Source organism: Oncorhynchus kisutch, unplaced genomic scaffold (assembly GCF_002021735.2).
Source record: "Oncorhynchus kisutch isolate 150728-3 unplaced genomic scaffold, Okis_V2 Okis09a-Okis19a_hom, whole genome shotgun sequence".
Taxonomy (NCBI): Eukaryota; Metazoa; Chordata; class Actinopteri; order Salmoniformes; family Salmonidae; genus Oncorhynchus; species Oncorhynchus kisutch.
In genome coordinates this window covers 18,138,893-18,157,312 of record NW_022261985.1, presented here as the reverse complement: position 1 = coordinate 18,157,312, position 18,420 = coordinate 18,138,893, and the positions used below count along the sequence as shown (strand labels likewise).

The 18,420-nt window shown below is 43.3% G+C and overlaps 1 protein-coding gene across 4 annotated transcripts in view; it reads left to right on the top strand.

The window, feature by feature from the left end:
• Positions 1 to 14,645, top strand: part of LOC109886819 (SH3 and multiple ankyrin repeat domains protein 3) — an 83,660-nt gene extending 69,015 nt beyond the window's left edge. For 2 of the 4 annotated variants that reach the window (XM_031815370.1, XM_031815369.1), the window contains one exon: positions 8,121 to 9,369. In XM_031815370.1, the coding sequence (XP_031671230.1) occupies positions 8,121 to 8,715 (595 nt within the window). In that variant the 3' untranslated portion in view covers positions 8,716 to 9,369. Of the gene's footprint in view, positions 1 to 8,120 lie in introns of all 4 variants that reach the window. The other 2 variants (XM_031815371.1, XM_031815372.1) reach the window with 2 other exon arrangements.
• Positions 14,646 to 18,420: the final 3,775 nt, after the last annotated feature.

Below are 18,420 nucleotides of genomic sequence, written 5' to 3'. Positions count from 1 at the left end.
GTGCCCTAATGATAACTGTCTCTTTATCTAGTGCCCTAATGATAACTGTCTCTTTAACTAGTGCCCTAATGATAACCGTCTCTTTAACTAGTGCCCTAATGATAACTGTCTCTTTAACTAGTGCCCTAATGATAACTGTCTCTTTAACTAGTGCCCTAATGATAACTGTCTCTTTAACTAGTGCCCTAATGATAACTGTCTCTTTAACTAGTGCCCTAATGATATCTGTCTCTTTAACTAGTGCCCTAATGATATCTGTCTCTTTAACTAGTGCCCTAATGATATCTGTCTCTTTAACTAGTGCCCTAATGACAACTGTCTCTTTAACTAGTGCCCTAATGATAACTGTCTCTTTAACTAGTGCCCTAATGATAACTGTCTCTTTAACTAGTGCCCTAATGATATCTGTCTCTTTAACTAGTGCCCTAATGATATCTGTCTCTTTAACTAGTGCCCTAATGATATCTGTCTCTTTAACTAGTGCCCTAATGATAACTGTCTCTCTAGACTAGTGCCCTAATGATAATCTATCTCTAACTAGTGCCCTAATGATAACTGTCTCTCTAGACTAGTGCCCTAATGATAATCTATCTCTAACTAGTGCCCTAATGATAGCTGTCTCTCTAGACTAGTGCCCTAATGATAACCTCTCTCTAGACTAGTGCCCTAATGATAACCTTTCTAGACTAGTGATCTAATGATAACTGTCTCTCTAGACTAGTGCCCTAATGATAACTGTCTCTCTAGACTAGTGCTCTAATGATAACTGTCTCTCTAGACTAGTGCTCTAATGATAACTGTCTCTCTAGACTAGTGCCCTAATGAAAACCTCTCTAGACTAGTGCCCTAATGATAACCTTTCTAGACTAGTGATCTAATGATAACTGTCTCTCTAGACTAGTGCCCCAATGATAATCTATCTCTAACTAGTGCCCTAATGATAGCTGTCTCTCTAGACTAGTGCCCTAATGATAACTGTCTCTCTAGACTAGTGCCCTAATGATAATCTATCTCTAACTAGTGCCCTAATGATAACTGTCTCTCTAGACTAGTGCCCTAATGATAACTGTCTCTCTAGACTAGTGCTCTAATGATAGCTGTCTCTCTAGACTAGTGCCCTAATGATAACCTCTCTCTAGACTAGTGCCCTAATGATAACCTTTCTAGACTAGTGATCTAATGATAACTGTCTCTCTAGACTAGTGCCCTAATGATAATCTATCTCTAACTAGTGCCCTAATGATAACTGTCTCTCTAGACTAGTGCCCTAATGATAACCTCTCTCTAGACTAGTACCCTAATGATAATCTATCTCTAACTAGTGCCCTAATGATAACTGTCTCTCTAGACTAGTGCCCTAATGAAAACCTCTCTAGACTAGTGCTCTAATGATAACCTCTCTCTAGACTAGTGCCCTAATGATAACCTCTCTAGACTAGTGATCTAATGATAACTGTCTCTCTAGACTAGTGCCCTAATGATAACTGTCTCTCTAGACTAGTGCCCTAATGATAATCTATCTCTAACTAGTTCCCTAATGATAGCTGTCTCTCTAGACTAGTGCCCTAATGATAACCTCTCTCTAGACTAGTGCCCTAATGATAACCTTTCTAGACTAGTGATCTAATGATAACTGTCTCTCTAGACTAGTGCCCTATTGATAACCTTTCTAGACTAGTGATCTAATGATAACTGTCTCTCTAGACTAGTGCCCTAATGATAATATATCTCTAACTAGTGCCCTAATGATAACTGTCTCTCTAGACTAGTGCCCTAATGATAATCTATCTCTAACTAGTGCCCTAATGATAACTGTCTCTCTAGACTAGTGCCCTAATGATAATCTATCTCTAACTAGTGCCCTAATGATAGCTGTCTCTCTAGACTAGTGCCCTAATGATAGCTGTCTCTCTAGACTAGTGCCCTAATGATAACCTCTCTCTAGACTAGTGCCCTAATGATAACCTTTCTAGACTAGTGATCTAATGATAACTGCCTCTCTAGACTAGTGCCCTAATGATAACTGTCTCTCTAGACTAGTGCTCTAATGATAACTGTCTCTCTAGACTAGTGCTCTAATGATAACTGTCTCTCTAGACTAGTGCCCTAATGAAAACCTCTCTAGACTAGTGCCCTAATGATAACCTTTCTAGACTAGTGATCTAATGATAACTGTCTCTCTAGACTAGTGCCCTAATGATAACTGTCTCTCTAGACTAGTGCTCTAATGATAACTGTCTCTCTAGACTAGTGCCCTAATGAAAACCTCTCTAGACTAGTGCTCTAATGATAACCTCTCTCTAGACTAGTGCCCTAATGATAACCTCTCTAGACTAGTGCCCTAATGATAATCTATCTCTAACTAGTGCCCTAATGATAACTGTCTCTCTAGACTAGTGCCCCAATGATAATCTATCTCTAACTAGTGCCCTAATGATAGCTGTCTCTCTAGACTAGTGCCCTAATGATAACTGTCTCTCTAGACTAGTGCCCTAATGATAACTGTCTCTCTAGACTAGTGCCCTAATGATAACTGTCTCTCTAGACTAGTGCTCTAATGATAGCTGTCTCTCTAGACTAGTGCCCTAATGATAACCTCTCTCTAGACTAGTGCCCTAATGATAACCTTTCTAGACTAGTGATCTAATGATAACTGTCTCTCTAGACTAGTGCCCTAATGATAATCTATCTCTAACTAGTGCCCTAATGATAGCTGTCTCTCTAGACTAGTGCCCTAATGATAACCTCTCTCTAGACTAGTGCCCTAATGATAACCTTTCTAGACTAGTGATCTAATGATAACTGTCTCTCTAGACTAGTGCCCTAATGATAATCTATCTCTAACTAGTGCCCTAATGATAACTGTCTCTCTAGACTAGTGCCCTAATGATAACTGTCTCTCTAGACTAGTGCCCTAATGATAATCTATCTCTAACTAGTGCCCTAATGATAACTGTCTCTCTAGACTAGTGCTCTAGTCAGTTCCTCCAAGGTTTTGTGATGTTTGTTGTTGTGATATCCGCCGGCCCCAATGATTTAGCTGCGTTTTTACTGACATTTTGCAATGCCATTTGCAATGTTTTTTTTTAAATATTTCATATACATCAATAAACATTTATGTGCTCAGTTCTCGTACATGAAAAAATACTTTAGTATACTTTGGTATAAATACTGTCATATTTACTGTAGTATATTGTAGTTTTCACAGTTAACTATAGTATAAATACTGTAGTTAAAGAAAACTGTAGTATTTACTATAGTAATTTAGGTAACACTTTACCTGACACCCTGTGTCATATGTTATGACACAGTCATAACCATGTCATAATATATTATAACAGCTGACATAACATGTCATAATAATGTCATATCACTGTCATGACCCATATATTTACACCTTTTGTGACATACATTGCGTTATTTTATGACACCTACAGGAGAGTGTCAAAACCCACATTTATTCAAATGAGTTTTTTCCCTGCCAAGACGTCTCCTTTCTTTGAAAGTTTGTTTCTTAAATCAGTTGTTGTACTTAATTCTTTACTCATGTTTTTTTCCATTATATTTTGAATGACTTGTAGAAAATACACGTAATGACACCGTCAAAAATCACTATGACCATCATATAAGCCAGATAGGCCTATCACATACAGGCCCTTATATCAGTCATCAGTCAAAAAGAGGGTGTGTGGCCTCCCGAGTGGCTCAGCGGTCTAACGCACTGCATCCGGGTTCGATCCCGGGCTGTGTCGCAGCCAGTTCACAACCGGGAGACCCATGAGGTGACTGACAATTGGCCCAACATCGTCCGGATTAGGGGAGGGTTTGGCCAGCCGGACGTCCTTGTCCCAACGCACTCTAGCGACTCCTGTGGTTGGCCGGGCGCATGCACGCTGACATGGTTTCCAGTTGTACGATGTTTCCTCCACGACATTGGTGTGGCTGGCTTCCGGTTTAGGCGAGCAGTGTGTCAAGAAGCAGTGCGGCTTGGCAGGGTCGTGTTTCGGCATGGCTCTTAACCTTCACCCCTCTCGAGTCCATATGGGCATTGCAGCGATGTTACAAGACTGAAAATTGGGGAGAAAAAGGTGTAAGAAGTACTACACAAAAAGTATTAAAAAATAACTAAATAAGAGGGTGTCTTGTCCTGCTCCTGAAATCTGCCCCAGCATTTACCCCAGTAATCCTGCAACATTTACCCCAGTCATCAGCAACATTTACCCCAGTCATCAGCAACATTTACCCCAGTCATCAGCAGCATTTACCCCAGTCATCAGAAACATTTACCCCAGTCATCTGCAACATTTACCCCAGTCATCAGAAACATTTACCCCAGTCATCTGCAACATTTACCCCAGTCATCAGCAGCATTTACCCCAGTCATCAGCAACATTTACCCAGCAACATTTACCCCAGTCATCAGCAACATTTACCCCAGTCATTCAGCAACATTTACCCCAGTCATCAGCAACATTTACCCCAGTCATTAGCAACATTTACCCCAGTCATTCAGCAACAGAGCATTGTGGTTCCCTGCATGTCTGACATCAATGCGTAATGAAATGTTTTGTATTGTGTGGTGGGTTTTGACACTCTTATGTAGGTGTCATAACCAGCCGTAAAATAACTCAATATATGTCACAACAGGTTTAAATATGCCATGACAGTGTCATGACCATATTATAACAGGTTGATAAGTTATGTCAGCTGTTATGACATAATGACATGGTTATTACCGTGTCATGACCATATTATAACAGGTTGATAAGTTATGTCAGCTGTTATGACATATTATAACAGGTTGATAAGTTATGTCAGCTGTTATGACATATTGTAACAGGTTGATAAGTTATGTCAGCTGTTATGACATATTATAACAGGTTGATAAGTTATGTCAGCTGTTATGACATATTATAACAGGTTGATAAGTTATGTCAGCTGTTATGACATATTGTAACAGGTTGATAAGTTATGTCAGCTGTTATGACATATTATAACAGGTTGATAAGTTATGTCAGCTGTTATGACATATTATAACAGGTTGATAAGTTATGTCAGCTGTTATGACATATTGTAACAGGTTGATAAGTTATGTCAGCTGGTATGACATATTATAACAGGTTGATAAGTTATGTCAGCTGGTATGACATATTATAACAGGTTGATAAGTTATGTCAGCTGTTATGACATATTATAACAGGTTGATAAGTTATGTCAGCTGTTATGACATATTATAACAGGTTTTGATAAGTTATGTCAGCTGTTATGACATATTATAACAGGTTGATAAGTTATGTCAGCTGTTATGACATATTGTAACAGGTTGATAAGTTATGTCAGCTGTTATGACATATTGTAACAGGTTGATAAGTTATGTCAGCTGGTATGACATATTATGACATGGTTATTACCGTGTCATAACGTGTTATGCTGCTGGGTGTCAAGTAAAGTGTTACCATAATTTATGTAGTGTTTTTGCAGATTGTAGTACTCGAATATTTTCGTAGTGTTTTTGCAGACTATGGTATACTGTAGTATTTACAGTAGTGTTTTTGAGGACTGTGGTATACTTAAGTGATATGGCCCGAGGAGATGTGGTATATGACCAATACACCACGGCTTAGGACTGTTCTTAGGCACGACACAATGCGGAGTGCCGGTATATATATCACAAGCCCCCGAGGTGCTTTATTGCTATTATAAACTTGTTACCAATGTAATTAGAGCAGTAAAACTAAATGGTTTGTCATACCAGTGGTTACGGTCTGATATAGCATGGGTTTCAGCCAATCAGAATTCAGGGCTCAAAACACCCAGTTTATACTGTAGTATTTACAGTAGTGTATATATATATATTTTTTAATTTTACCTTTATTTAACCAGGCAAGTCAGTTAAGAACACATTCTTATTTTCAATGACGGCCTGGGAACAATGGGTTAACTGCCTGTTCAGGGGCAGAACGACAGATTTGTACCTTGTCAGCTCGGGGGTTTGAACTCACAACCTCAGGTTACTAGTCCAACGCTCTAACCACTAGGCTACCCTGCCGCCCCCGCTGTGGACTGTGGTATACTGTAGTATTTACCGTGGTGTTTTTGTGGACTGTTTTTGTGGACTGTGGTATACTGTAGTATTTACCGTGGTGTTTTTGTGGACTGTGGTAAACTGTAGTATTTACAGTAGTGTATTTGTGGACTGTGGTATACTGTAGTATTTACCGTGGTGTTTTTGTGGACTGTGGTAAACTGTAGTATTTACAGTAGTGTGTTTGTGGACTGTGGTATACTGTCATTTTTGCAGAATGTGGTATACTGTAGTATTTACAATAGTGTTTTTGTAGGTAGGTAGGACTGGGGGCTTCTCCTCTTTACTATAACCTGTAGGGAACTTAATATATGCTTGGTATGTAGATGTTAAGATGAATGCACTAACTGTAAGTCATTCTTGAAGTGAAGTGACTTTCTCCTGTGTTGAAGTGACTTTCTCCTGTGTTGAAGTGACTTTCTCCTGTGTTGAAGTGACTTTCTCCTGTGTTGAAGTGACTTTCTCCTGTGTTGAATCCCCCTCCATCTCCCTGTCCTTCTTTCCCTCCATTTCCCTGTCCTTCTTTGCCTCCATCTCCCTGTCCTTCTCTCCCTCCACCTCCCTGTCCTTCTTTCCCTCCATCTCCCTGTCCCTCTCCCCCTCCATCTCCCTGTCCTTCTTTCCCTCCATCTTCCTGTCCCTCTCCCCCTCCATCTCCCTGTCCCTCCATCTCCCTGTCCCTCTCCCCCTCCTTCTCCGCCTCCATCTCCCTGTCCTTCTTTCTCTCCATCTCCCTGTCCCTCTCCCCCTCCATCTCCCTGTCCTTCTTTCCCTCCATCTCCCTCTCCCCCTCCATCTCCCTGTCCCTCTCCCCCTCCATCTCCCTGTCCTTCTTTCCCTCCATCTCCCTGTCCCTCTCCCTCTCCCCCTCCATCTCCCTGTCCCTCTCCCCCTCCATCTCCCTATCCTTCTTTCCCTCCATCTCCCTATCCTTCTTTCCCTCCATCTCCCTGTCCTTCTTTCCCTCCATCTCCCTGTCCTTCTTTCCCTCCATCTCCCTGTCCCTCTCCCCCTCCATCTCCCTGTCCTTCTTTCCCTCCATCTCCCTGTCCCTCTCCCCCTCCATCTCCCTGTCCCTCCATCTCCCTGTCCCTCCATCTCCCTGTCCCTCTCCCCCTCCTTCTCCCCCTCCATCTCCCTGTCCTTCTTTCCCTCCATCTCCCTGTCCCTCTCCCCCTCCTTCTCCCCCTCCATCTCCCTGTCCTTCTTTCCCTCCATCTCCCTCTCCCCCTCCATCTCCCTGTCCCTGTCCCTCTCCCCCTCCATCTCCCTGTCCTTCTTTCCCTCCATCTCCCTGTCCTTCTTTCCCTCCATCTCCCTGTCCTTCTTTCCCTACATCTCCCTGTCCTTCTTTCCCTACATCTCCCTGTCCCTCTCCCCCGTCCATCTCCCTGTCCCTCTCCCCCGTCCATCTCCCTGTCCTTCTTTGCCTCCATCTACCTGTCCTTCTCTCCCTCCATCTCCCTGTCCCTCTCCCCCTCCATCTCCCTGTCCCTCTCCCCCTCCATCTCCCTGTCTTTCTTTCCCTCCATTTCCCTGTCCTTCTCTCCCTCCATCTCCCTGTCCTTCTCTCCCTCCATCTCCCTGTCCTTCTTTCCCTCCATCTCCCTGTCCCTCTCCATCTCCCTGTCCCTCTACCCCTCCATCTCCCCCTCCATCTCCCTGTCCCTCTCCCCCTCCATCTCCCTGTCCCTCTCCCCCTCCATCTCCCTGTCCCTCTCCATCTCCCTGTCCCTCTCCCCCTCCATCTCCCTGTCCCTCTCCCCCTCCATCTCCCTGTCCCTCTCCATCTCCCTGTCCCTCTCCATCTCCCTGTCCCTCTCCCCCTACATCTCCCTGTCCCTCTCCCCCGTCCATCTCCCTGTCCCTCTCCCCCCTCCATCTCCCTGTCCCTCTCCCCCTCCATCTCCCTGTCCCTCTCCCCCTCCATCTCCATCTCCCTGTCCCTCTCCCCCTCCATCTCCCTGTCCCTCTCCATCTCCCTGTCCCTGTCCCTCTCCCCCTCCATCTCCCTGTCCCTCTCCCTCTCTCTCAGGTTGTTTAGTAGTCTTGGGGATGTCCACACCATCTCCCAGAGAGGTTTTGGTGGCACCACCTACACAGTCCGCCCGGGGAGCCGCTACCCAATCACACCTCGCCGCAGTCCCAGCCCCTCCCCCTCACCTGCCCCTGTCCCCTCACCAGACAGGTCAGAGGTCAGTCCTGGGCGGGGCTTTGGCCTTAGCTCCTCCCATCACCACCACACCATCCTCAAGTCGTCTAGCCTCAGCTTGCCTTCGGAGCCCAAAGAGGTCCGCTTCGTAATGCGGAGTGCCAGCGCTCGAACCCGTTCCCGCTCGCCCTCCCCCTCCCCCCACGCCTCCCCCTGCCCCTCCCCCGTACTGGGCTCCCCCTTGCTCGCCCTGCGGCCGTGGCGCCAACGCCCTCTAGCTCTGTGGAGTAAGTATGATGTGGGAGACTGGCTGGAGAGTGTTGGTTTGGCAGAGCATCGTGCCCGCTTCCAGGAGCATGAGATTGAGGGTTCCCACCTCCCTGCCCTCACCAAGGATGACTTCGCTGAACTAGGTGTGACACGAGTCGGGCACCGCATGAACATTGAGAGAGCACTCCGACAACTGCTGGACAACTGAACCTCTAACCCCTGATATCACTGAAGGGCTGTCACACCTGAACCCTAACCCTCTGGAGGTATTCTGGCAGCACCAGTGGCTGTAACCTGGCAACACCAGTGGCTGTAACCTGGCAACACCAGTGGCTGTAACCTGGCAACACCAGTGGCAGTATGCTTTCAGACATCTATTTTCCAAAGACAGCATCACATGGAGTTGAGCATTTAGTATGAACTTTTTATGAATATACAAGAAAATACCTCCTCCATCGAAATATCTACAATGTCGACATATTTTCCAATAATGAAATTGATGATAAATGTTTATTAGGAATAGATATATTTAAATACAATTTTGTGTTTCATAACAACTTTATTCTGTTTAGGGAAGGATGAGAAGTGGTGGATGAGACTTCATCGTTAACCTGTTAGTCTACTACATTACCATGTTAGTCTACTACATTACCCTGTTAGACTACTACATTACCCTGTTAGTCTACTACATGACCATGTTAGTCTACTACATTACCGTGTCGGTCTACTACATTACCATGTCAGTCTACTACATTACCCTGTTAGTCTACTACATTACACTGTTAGTCTACTACATTACACTGTTAGTCTACTACATTACCGTGTTAGTCTACTACATTACACTGTTAGTCTACTACACTACCCTGTTAGTCTACTACATTACCGTGTCAGTGTACTACATTACACTGTTAGTCTACTACATTACCCTGTTAGTCTACTACATTACACTGTTAGTCTACTACATTGCCTTGTTAGTCTACTACATTACCTTGTTAGTCTACCACATTACTGTGTTAGTCTACTACATTACCGTGTCAGTCTACTACATTACCGTGTTAGTCTACTACATTACCATGCTCGTCTATTACATTACCCTGTTAGTCTACCTTGTCAGTATAATACATTACCCTGTTAGTCTACTACATTTCCATGTTAGTCTACCCTGTCAGTCTATTACATTACCCTGTTAGTCTACTACGTTACTATGTTAATCTACCTATCTTCCCTGTTATTCTACTACCTTACTATGTTAGTCTACCCTGTTATTCTACTATATTACCATGTTAGTCCACTACACTACTCTGCTCGTCCGCTACATTACCATGCTGTCTACCCTGTTAGTGTACTACATTGCCATGTAAGTCTAACATGTTAGTCTACAACGTTAGTCTCCTGCCTTACCCTGTTTGTCTACTACATTGCTATGTTAGTCTCCTACATTACCCTGTTAGTATCCTACCCTACCCTGTTAGTCTTCTACATTACCCTATTGTCTGTTAGTCTACTACATTACCATGTTATCTACCCTGTTGGTCTTCTACATTATCCTGTTAGTCTACTACATTACCCTGTTAGTCTACCCTATTTGTCTACTACACTACCCTGTTATTCTACCCTGTTAGTTTAATACATTATCCTGCTAGTCTACTACATTGCCATGTTATCTGCCCTGTTAGTCTCCTACATTATCCTGTTAGTCTACTACATTACCCTGTTAGTCTACTACACTACCCTGTTAGTATACCATGTTAGTCTATTACATTACCCTGTTAGTCTACTACATTACCCTGTTAGTCTACTACATTGCCATGGTATATGCCCTGTTAGTCTTCTACATTATCATGTTAGTCTTCTACATTACCCTATTGTCTGTTAGTCTACTACATTACCGTGTTATCTATCCTGTTGGTCTTCTACATTACCCTGTTAGTCTACTACATTACCATGTTAGTCTACTACATTACCCCGTTAGTCTACTACACTACCCTGTTAGTCTACCCTGTTAGTCTACTACATTACCCTGTTAGTCTACCCTGTTAGTCTACTACACTACCCTGTTAGTCTACCCTGTTAGTTTAATACATTATCCTGTTAGTCTACTACATTGCCATGTTATCTGCCCTGTTAGTCTTCTACATTATCCTGTTAGTCTACTACATTACCCTGTTGTCTAACCTGTTAGTCTACTACATTGCCATGTTGTCTAACCTGTTAGTCTACTACATTGCCATGTTGTCTAACCTGTTAGTCTACTACATTGCCATGTTATCTATCATGTTAGTCTTCTACATTACCCTGTTAGTCTACTACATTACCCTGTTATCTAACCTGTTAGTCTACTACATTACCCTGTTGTCTAACCTGTTAGTCTACTACATTACCATGGTTGTCTAACCTGTTAGGCTACTACATTACCATGTTAGTCTACCCTGTTAGTCTTCTACATTACCCTGTTAGGCTACTACATTACCCCATTAGTCTACTACACTACCCTGTTAGTCTGCTACATTACTATGTGTGTAAATCTTTGGCCTAAATTAGTTTATTCTGTCAGGAAGACCTCGAATGAACCTCACTAGTATACATGTTTTATATGAATTTTAAGCAATGTTGACAGGAAAGTTTCCAGTATATGTTTTCTAATATCCCTAGCTACTAGTTTGTATGGATTTTATACCTATCTGTGATGCTCTAAGGCAGAGTAAAAGGTTCAGAACAGTATTTTTACACAGAAGACGGTGCTATTTCACTAAAGCCATCTGTACAGAGCAACCCTACGCCTAAACCTAACCCTAAAACCTAGCACTTAACCTAAGCTTAAACCTAGCACTAAAACTAAACCTACATGTAAACCTAGCTAACACTAATGCCTTGGGATATTACCATGGTCCAATAGCGCACGCAGGCACGCGCACACACACACACGTGTACCACAGATACAGGAAATTCCATAGTCACATGACAGGGTACAGGAAGTTCCAGTTAGTCCAGTAGGGAAAGGCACCAGCATGGTTCATCTGCAGTGTTTGAACATGCATTGTCATATAAAACATTCAACCTCATAATCAAATTTGTTTAGTCTTATTTTTATCTTCCTTCCAAAATGTTTTTTATTGTGCAGGATTGCGCCCTCCCCTGTACTGGGTTAGGATAGTACCCTCCCCCCTGTACTGGGTTAGGATAGTACCCTCCCCCCTGTACTGGGTTAGGATAGTACCCTCCCCCCTGTACTGGGTTAGGATGGTACCCTCCCCCCTGTACTGGGTTAGGATAGTACCCTCCCCCCTGTACTGGGTTAGGATGGTACCTCCCCTGTACTGGGTTAGGATAGTACCCTCCCCCCTGTACTGGGTTAGGATAGTACCCTCTCCCCTGTACTGGGTTAGGATGGTACCTCCCCCTGTACTGGGTTAGGATAGTACCCTCTCCCCTGTACTGGGTTAGGATGGTACCTCCCCCTGTACTGGGTTAGGATAGTACCCTCCCCCCTGTACTGGGTTAGGATAGTACCCTCCCCCCTGTACTGGGTTAGGATGGTGCCTCCCCTGTACTGGGTTAGGATAGTACCCTCCCCCCTGTACTGGGTTAGGATAGTACCCTCCCCCCTGTACTGGGTTAGGATAGTACCCTCCCCCCTGTACTGGGTTAGGATAGTACCTCCCCCCTGTACTGGGTTAGGATAGTACCCTCCCCCCTGTACTGGGTTAGGATAGTACCTCCCCCTGTACTGGGTTAGGATAGTACCCTCCCCCCTGTACTGGGTTAGGATGGTACCTCCCCTGTACTGGGTTAGGATGGTACCTCCCCCCTGTACTGGGTTAGGATGGTAGCTCCCCCCTGTACTGGGTTAGGATAGTACCCTCCCCCTGTACTGGGTTAGGATGGTACCTCCCCCCTGTACTGGGTTAGGATGGTACCTCCCCCCTGTACTGGGTTAGGATGGTACCTCCCCCCTGTACTGGATTAGGATGGTAGCTCCCCCCTGTACTGGGTTAGGATGGTGCCCGCCCTGTACTGGGTTAGGATGGTGCCCGCCCTGTACTGGGTTAGGATGGTGCCTCCCCTGTACTGGGTTAGGATAGTACCCTCCCCCCTGTACTGGGTTAGGATAGTACCCTCCCCCCTGTACTGCGTTAGGATAGTACCCTCCCCCCTGTACTGGGTTAGGATAGTACCCTCCCCCCTGTACTGCGTTAGGATAGTACCCTCCCCCCTGTACTGGGTTAGGATAGTACCCTCCCCCCTGTACTGCGTTAGGATAGTACCCTCCCCCCTGTACTGGGTTAGGATAGTACCCTCCCCCCTGTACTGCGTTAGGATAGTACCCTCCCCCCTGTACTGGGTTAGGATAGTACCCTCCCCCTGTACTGCGTTAGGATAGTACCCTCCCCCCTGTACTGCGTTAGGATAGTACCCTCCCCCCTGTACTGCGTTAGGATAGTACCCTCCCCCCTGTACTGCGTTAGGATAGTACCCTCCCCCCTGTACTGCGTTAGGATAGTACCCTCCCCCCTGTACTGCGTTAGGATAGTACCCTTCCCCCTGTACTGCGTTAGGATAGTACCCTCCCCCCTGTACTGCGTTAGGATAGTACCCTCCCCCTGTACTGCGTTAGGATAGTACCCTCCCCCCTGTACTGGGTTAAGGTTAGGTTACTGTATGTGTTAAGTGGCAGTTTTGTTTGACAGATTGTCAAGACTATACGTTTTATTCTGGTTGTGATTTAAGACTGTACATTTTATTCTGGTTGTGAAGGAGGAACTCCCATTTCTATTTGATGATTAATTAAGGTTAGATTATTATTTGTCTATTACAATAAGGCTTGTTGAGTATTTAGGTGTATTACATCGTGTTTTCTCTTTTAAGGGCCATATTCTCCTCCCTCATGACACTATCTAACCCCTAACCCAATAAGGGCTTGGTGAGGGTATCCACATGTATTATTTCCAGGTGTATGTACAGTTTATTAGGTACACCCATCTAGTACCGGGTCGGACACCCATTTGTCTCCAGAACAGCCTGAATTCTTCGGGCATGGATTCTACAAGTCAGAAACGTTCCACAGGGATGTTGGTCCATGCTGACGCAATGGCATCACGCAGTTGCTGCAGATTGGATGTCGGTCCACCACCACCAGCCTGTACCGTTGACACCAGGCAGGATGGGTCCATGGACTCATGGTGTTTATGCCAAATCCTGACTCTGCCATCAGCATGGCGCAACAGGAACTGGGATTCTTCGGACCAGGCAATATTTTTTACACTTCTCAATTGTTCAGTGTTGGTGATCGCGTGCCCACTGGAGCCCTGTGTGGTCATCTGTTGCAATAGCCTATCCGTGAAGGATCAACGAGTTGTGTGTTCCGAGATGCCGTTCTGCACACCGCTGTTATTTGTCTGTTTGTGGTCCGCTTGCGTGTTTCTTGCCATTCTACTTCAACCTCTCTCATCAATGAGCTGTTTGTTTCCCACAGGACTGCCGCTGACTGAATGTTTTGTGTTTGTCAAACCATTCTCGGTAAACCCCTAGACACTGTCGCAAGTGAAAAGCCTAGGAGGTCTGCTGTTTCTGAGATACTGTATCCGGCGTGCCTGGCACTGACGATCATTGCTTAGGTCTCTCGTTTTGCCTATTCTAACGTTCAATCAAACAGTGACTAAATGCCTATCTGCATGCTTTATATAGCAAGCAACGGCCACGTTGTTCACTGTCTGGAGCGATCCGTTTTGGAGAACTAGGTGCTGTACCTAATAAACTGGCTGATGTATATCAAGGTGTATCATACCATTGTTTTCCTCTGTAAGTGTTCTGTTCCTCTGGGGCCTGATGACATTCTTACAGGAACACCTGAGATCTGACTAATCTTTACAGTTTATAATACAATTTACTACTGAAAATGCCCATGGTGTCTGTGTCATTGAATCGATTAATAAAAAATGTCTGTATGTACAGTCGCTAATGAAAGAATACACACCCTTTCATATTTTGCTGCCTTAAAATGTGATCTAAAAAGGGATTACATTAGATTTTTTCCCCACCAATCTACACTACCTACTCCACATGTTTTAAGTGAAAGAAAAATTATAGAAAATGTTCCGAATGTTCCAAATGAATAAAAACATTAAAATGAATATGTAATGATGGCGTATGTCTAATTTCCTTTAGCCATTGTTTTTGTTAATACTTTGTGGAAGAACCTTCAGCAGCCATCATAGCTGTGAATCATTTTGAGTCAGATTCTACCAACCTATTATGGCATTTTGTAGCGACATTAACCAAACACCTAGCAACCTTGGCAAGAGGTTTGGACATAACGGTTAAGATGGCTGGACTGGTAGCTGGACTGGGATTCGAGTCCCGGTTGGGGCTACTCCCTGAAATTGCTACATTGGTGTCAGAAGTAGGACGGCACCAGGTAGGCTATCGGTGAAGGACGTTGTATAGAGAAGCGTGGGGACACACTCTCCTGAAGGGAGGCGGTTATGTAGTGACCTAATATAGGTTTGGACGTTTTGACATAATGGTTAAGGTGTTGGCTTGACAGTTACTGAACCTGGGTTTGAGTCCCGGCCCGGGTCTACCCCCCGAATTTGCTATAATATACTGTCGCCATTGTTTTTGTCAAAATCGCTCAAACTCAGTACATTTGCTTGGGAATCATTGATGGACATGAATATTAGAACCTTGATTTAAGTCAGGACTGAGACTGGACTGTTCAGAAACACTCACCACATCTTGGAAACCCCTTGTGGTCTGTCTTTGGCATTGACATTTGAGTAATTGTTCCGCTGACAAATAAAACTACACCAGGATTTGGTTTTCAGAGGACTATGGATGGTTTTCCTTTAACTTTTTAGCTGGGCTTTCATATTTCTTTCTATTTTGAGGTATTGTAGTGGCAGCATCATGTTATGGGTATGCTTGTCACCAGCAAGGGCTTGGGAGTTTGTCAGGATAAAAATAAATATGAAAGGAGCAAAGCCCAGGTAAAAAGTTAGAGGAAAACCCACTTCAGTCGTCTGAAAACCTAAACCTGGCATAGTTTTATTTTTCAGCGGGACAATAACCCAAATTTTTATGGCAGACACACCAGAATGCTTCTCAAGAGGTGTTGAGTGATCCTGATTGGTCACTGTGTGGATATGTATTAATCCATCTTTTAATACTGGGTTGTTCCGTGAAAATGTTTTTTGCTCTTTATGACAATGTTTACATATGGCGTACAAAATCTTATTTTTTTAATCAAATGACTACCCAAAGGGCACTGTTTTGGTAGAATGACCCTGCTGATATTGGCAGCATGACCCTGCTACTATTGGCAGCATGACCCTGCTACTATTGGCAGCATGACCCTGCTACTATTGGCAGCATGACCCTGCTACTATTGGCAGCATGACCCTGCTACTATTGGCAGCATGACCCTGCTACTATTGGCAGCATGACCCTGCTACTATTGGCAGCATGACCCTGCTACTATTGGCAGAATGACCCTGCTACTATTGGCAGAATGACCCTGCTGCTATTGGCAGAATGACCCTGCTAATCTTGGTAGAATGACCATGCTACTATTGGCAGAATGACCCTGCTACTATTGGCAGAACGACCCTGCTACTATTGGCAGAACGACCCTGCTACTATTGGCAGAACGACCCTGCTAATCTTGGCAGAACGACCCTGCTAATCTTGGCAGAACGACCCTGCTACTATTGGCAGAACGACCCTGCTACTATTGGCAGAACGACCCTGCTACTATTGGCAGAACGACCCTGCTACTATTGGTAGAACGACCCTGCTAATCTTGGCAGAACGACCCTGCTAATCTTGGCAGAACGACCCTGCTATTATTGGTAGAACGACCCTGCTACTATTGGTAGAATGACCCTGCTACTATTGGTAGAATGACCCTGCTACTATTGGTAGAATGACCCTGCTACTATTGGTAGAATGACCCTGCTAATCTTGGTGTCTATTTATGTATTGTATTTACTGGACCTAGCGTATTACTGCCCCCTATCTGACGTTATTTCAGTTTTTATAATGGAAAGTAGACCATATATATATATATATGCGTTTCTATTAAAACGAAATTACATTATGGATTCACATGTCCCTGAGGGTTATAACAGTGTGGATAATGTGTGTCTGATCTACTTGACATGATTTTTTGTCAACTGTCGAGGGTGCCGTTTGGTAAAAACAAGTTCTCGGATGTAGTCACGTGATCAACACGTTGGCGAACAGTCTTTCTGACTATACTTTGTCTAATTCTATTGATCGATGAAAATATAGACGCCTGCCACTTCATGGGACTGAATTGTCATTATTTCCAGAATGTCCCCACCCTGTGGATATTTATTTGTGCACTATTCTCAGGAACAAAATAACAAAATCATTATAACAAGCAAAGGTGGTGGTATTTGACTCCTTAGATTATTAGTAATTCATTGCAATAGTAATAGTATCAACAACATAAAGTATAGTAATTATCAAAAGAATCCAACTTATTGTTTTCTTTTCAGTTTACATTAGCAAACAAACAAACATCCTACTAGGGGTATTTTACTGTTGAGCATTTTCACTTGAACAATTTGAGATTTTTGTTCTAGGGCCAAATTGAGAGAACCAAACAGTGTTTTTTGTTCTAGTGCTAAATTGAGAGAACCACAGTGTTTTTGTTCTAGGGCTAAATTGAGAGAACCACAGTGTTTTTGTTCTAGTGCTAAATTGAGAGAACCACACAGTGTTTTTCGTCTAAAGGCTATATCACTTTCATTAGAATACCTCAACAACTAAACCCTCTACATCCCACCCCAGACTTTACAAAACATTATGTTAACTGATATGTTTTTCAAGAGCTACACCATGTGCATATACAAACTTTGATTTGAGTACCAGTCAAAAGTTGACACCAACTCATTCCAGGGTTTTTTCTTTATTTTTCCTGTTTTATATATTGTAGAATAATAGCTAAGACATCAAAACTATGAAATACCACGTATGGAATTATGTAGTAACTAAAAGCGTGTTAAAACCTGTTATGGCTGCAATCCCAATACCGGGATCGATATGACAACTACCAGTGAAAATAGAGGGCGCCGCCAAAATTCAAACCACAGAAATCTCATAATTACAATTCCTAAAACATAGATGTGTTTTATATCATTTTAAATCTATTTGTGTTGTTAATCCCACCAAAGTGTTCGATTTCAAATAGGCTTTTCAGCGAAAGCACTACAAACGATTATGTTTGGTCTCCACCAAACCACAATAAGCATAGCCATTTTCCAGCAAAATATAGCCTTAACAAAAATGAGAAATAAAGATAAAATTAATCACTAACCTTGAATTATCTTCATCGAATGACATTCATAGGACTTCATGTTACACAATACATGCATGTTTTGTTTAATAAAGTTCATATTTATATATTTTTTTAAATCTGAGTTTACATTGGCGCGTTAGATTCACTAATTACAAAAACATCAAGGGATTTTGCATAGCCACATCATTCAACAGAAATACTCATCATAAATGTAGATGATAATATAGTTATACATATGGAATTATAGATATACCTCTCCTTAATGCAACCGCTGTGTCAGATTTCAAAAAAACTTTACGGAAAAGACGGCGCTCAATTTAAAAACACCACAGCCACAAAGATGGCGTCAACATAATGATGATCTACATCAGAAAGCACTCCAGGAATCCCAGGTCCACAATAAATGTTTGTTTTGTTCGAAAATGTCCGTTATTTATGTCCAAATACCTTCTTTTGTTAATTCTGGTCAGCGTTATATCGGACAATAACTTCAAAAAGTGATATTACAGGTCGGAGAAACATTTCAAACTAAGTACAGAATCAATCATTAGGATGTTTTTAACATGTAGCTTCAATAAAGTTCCAACCGAA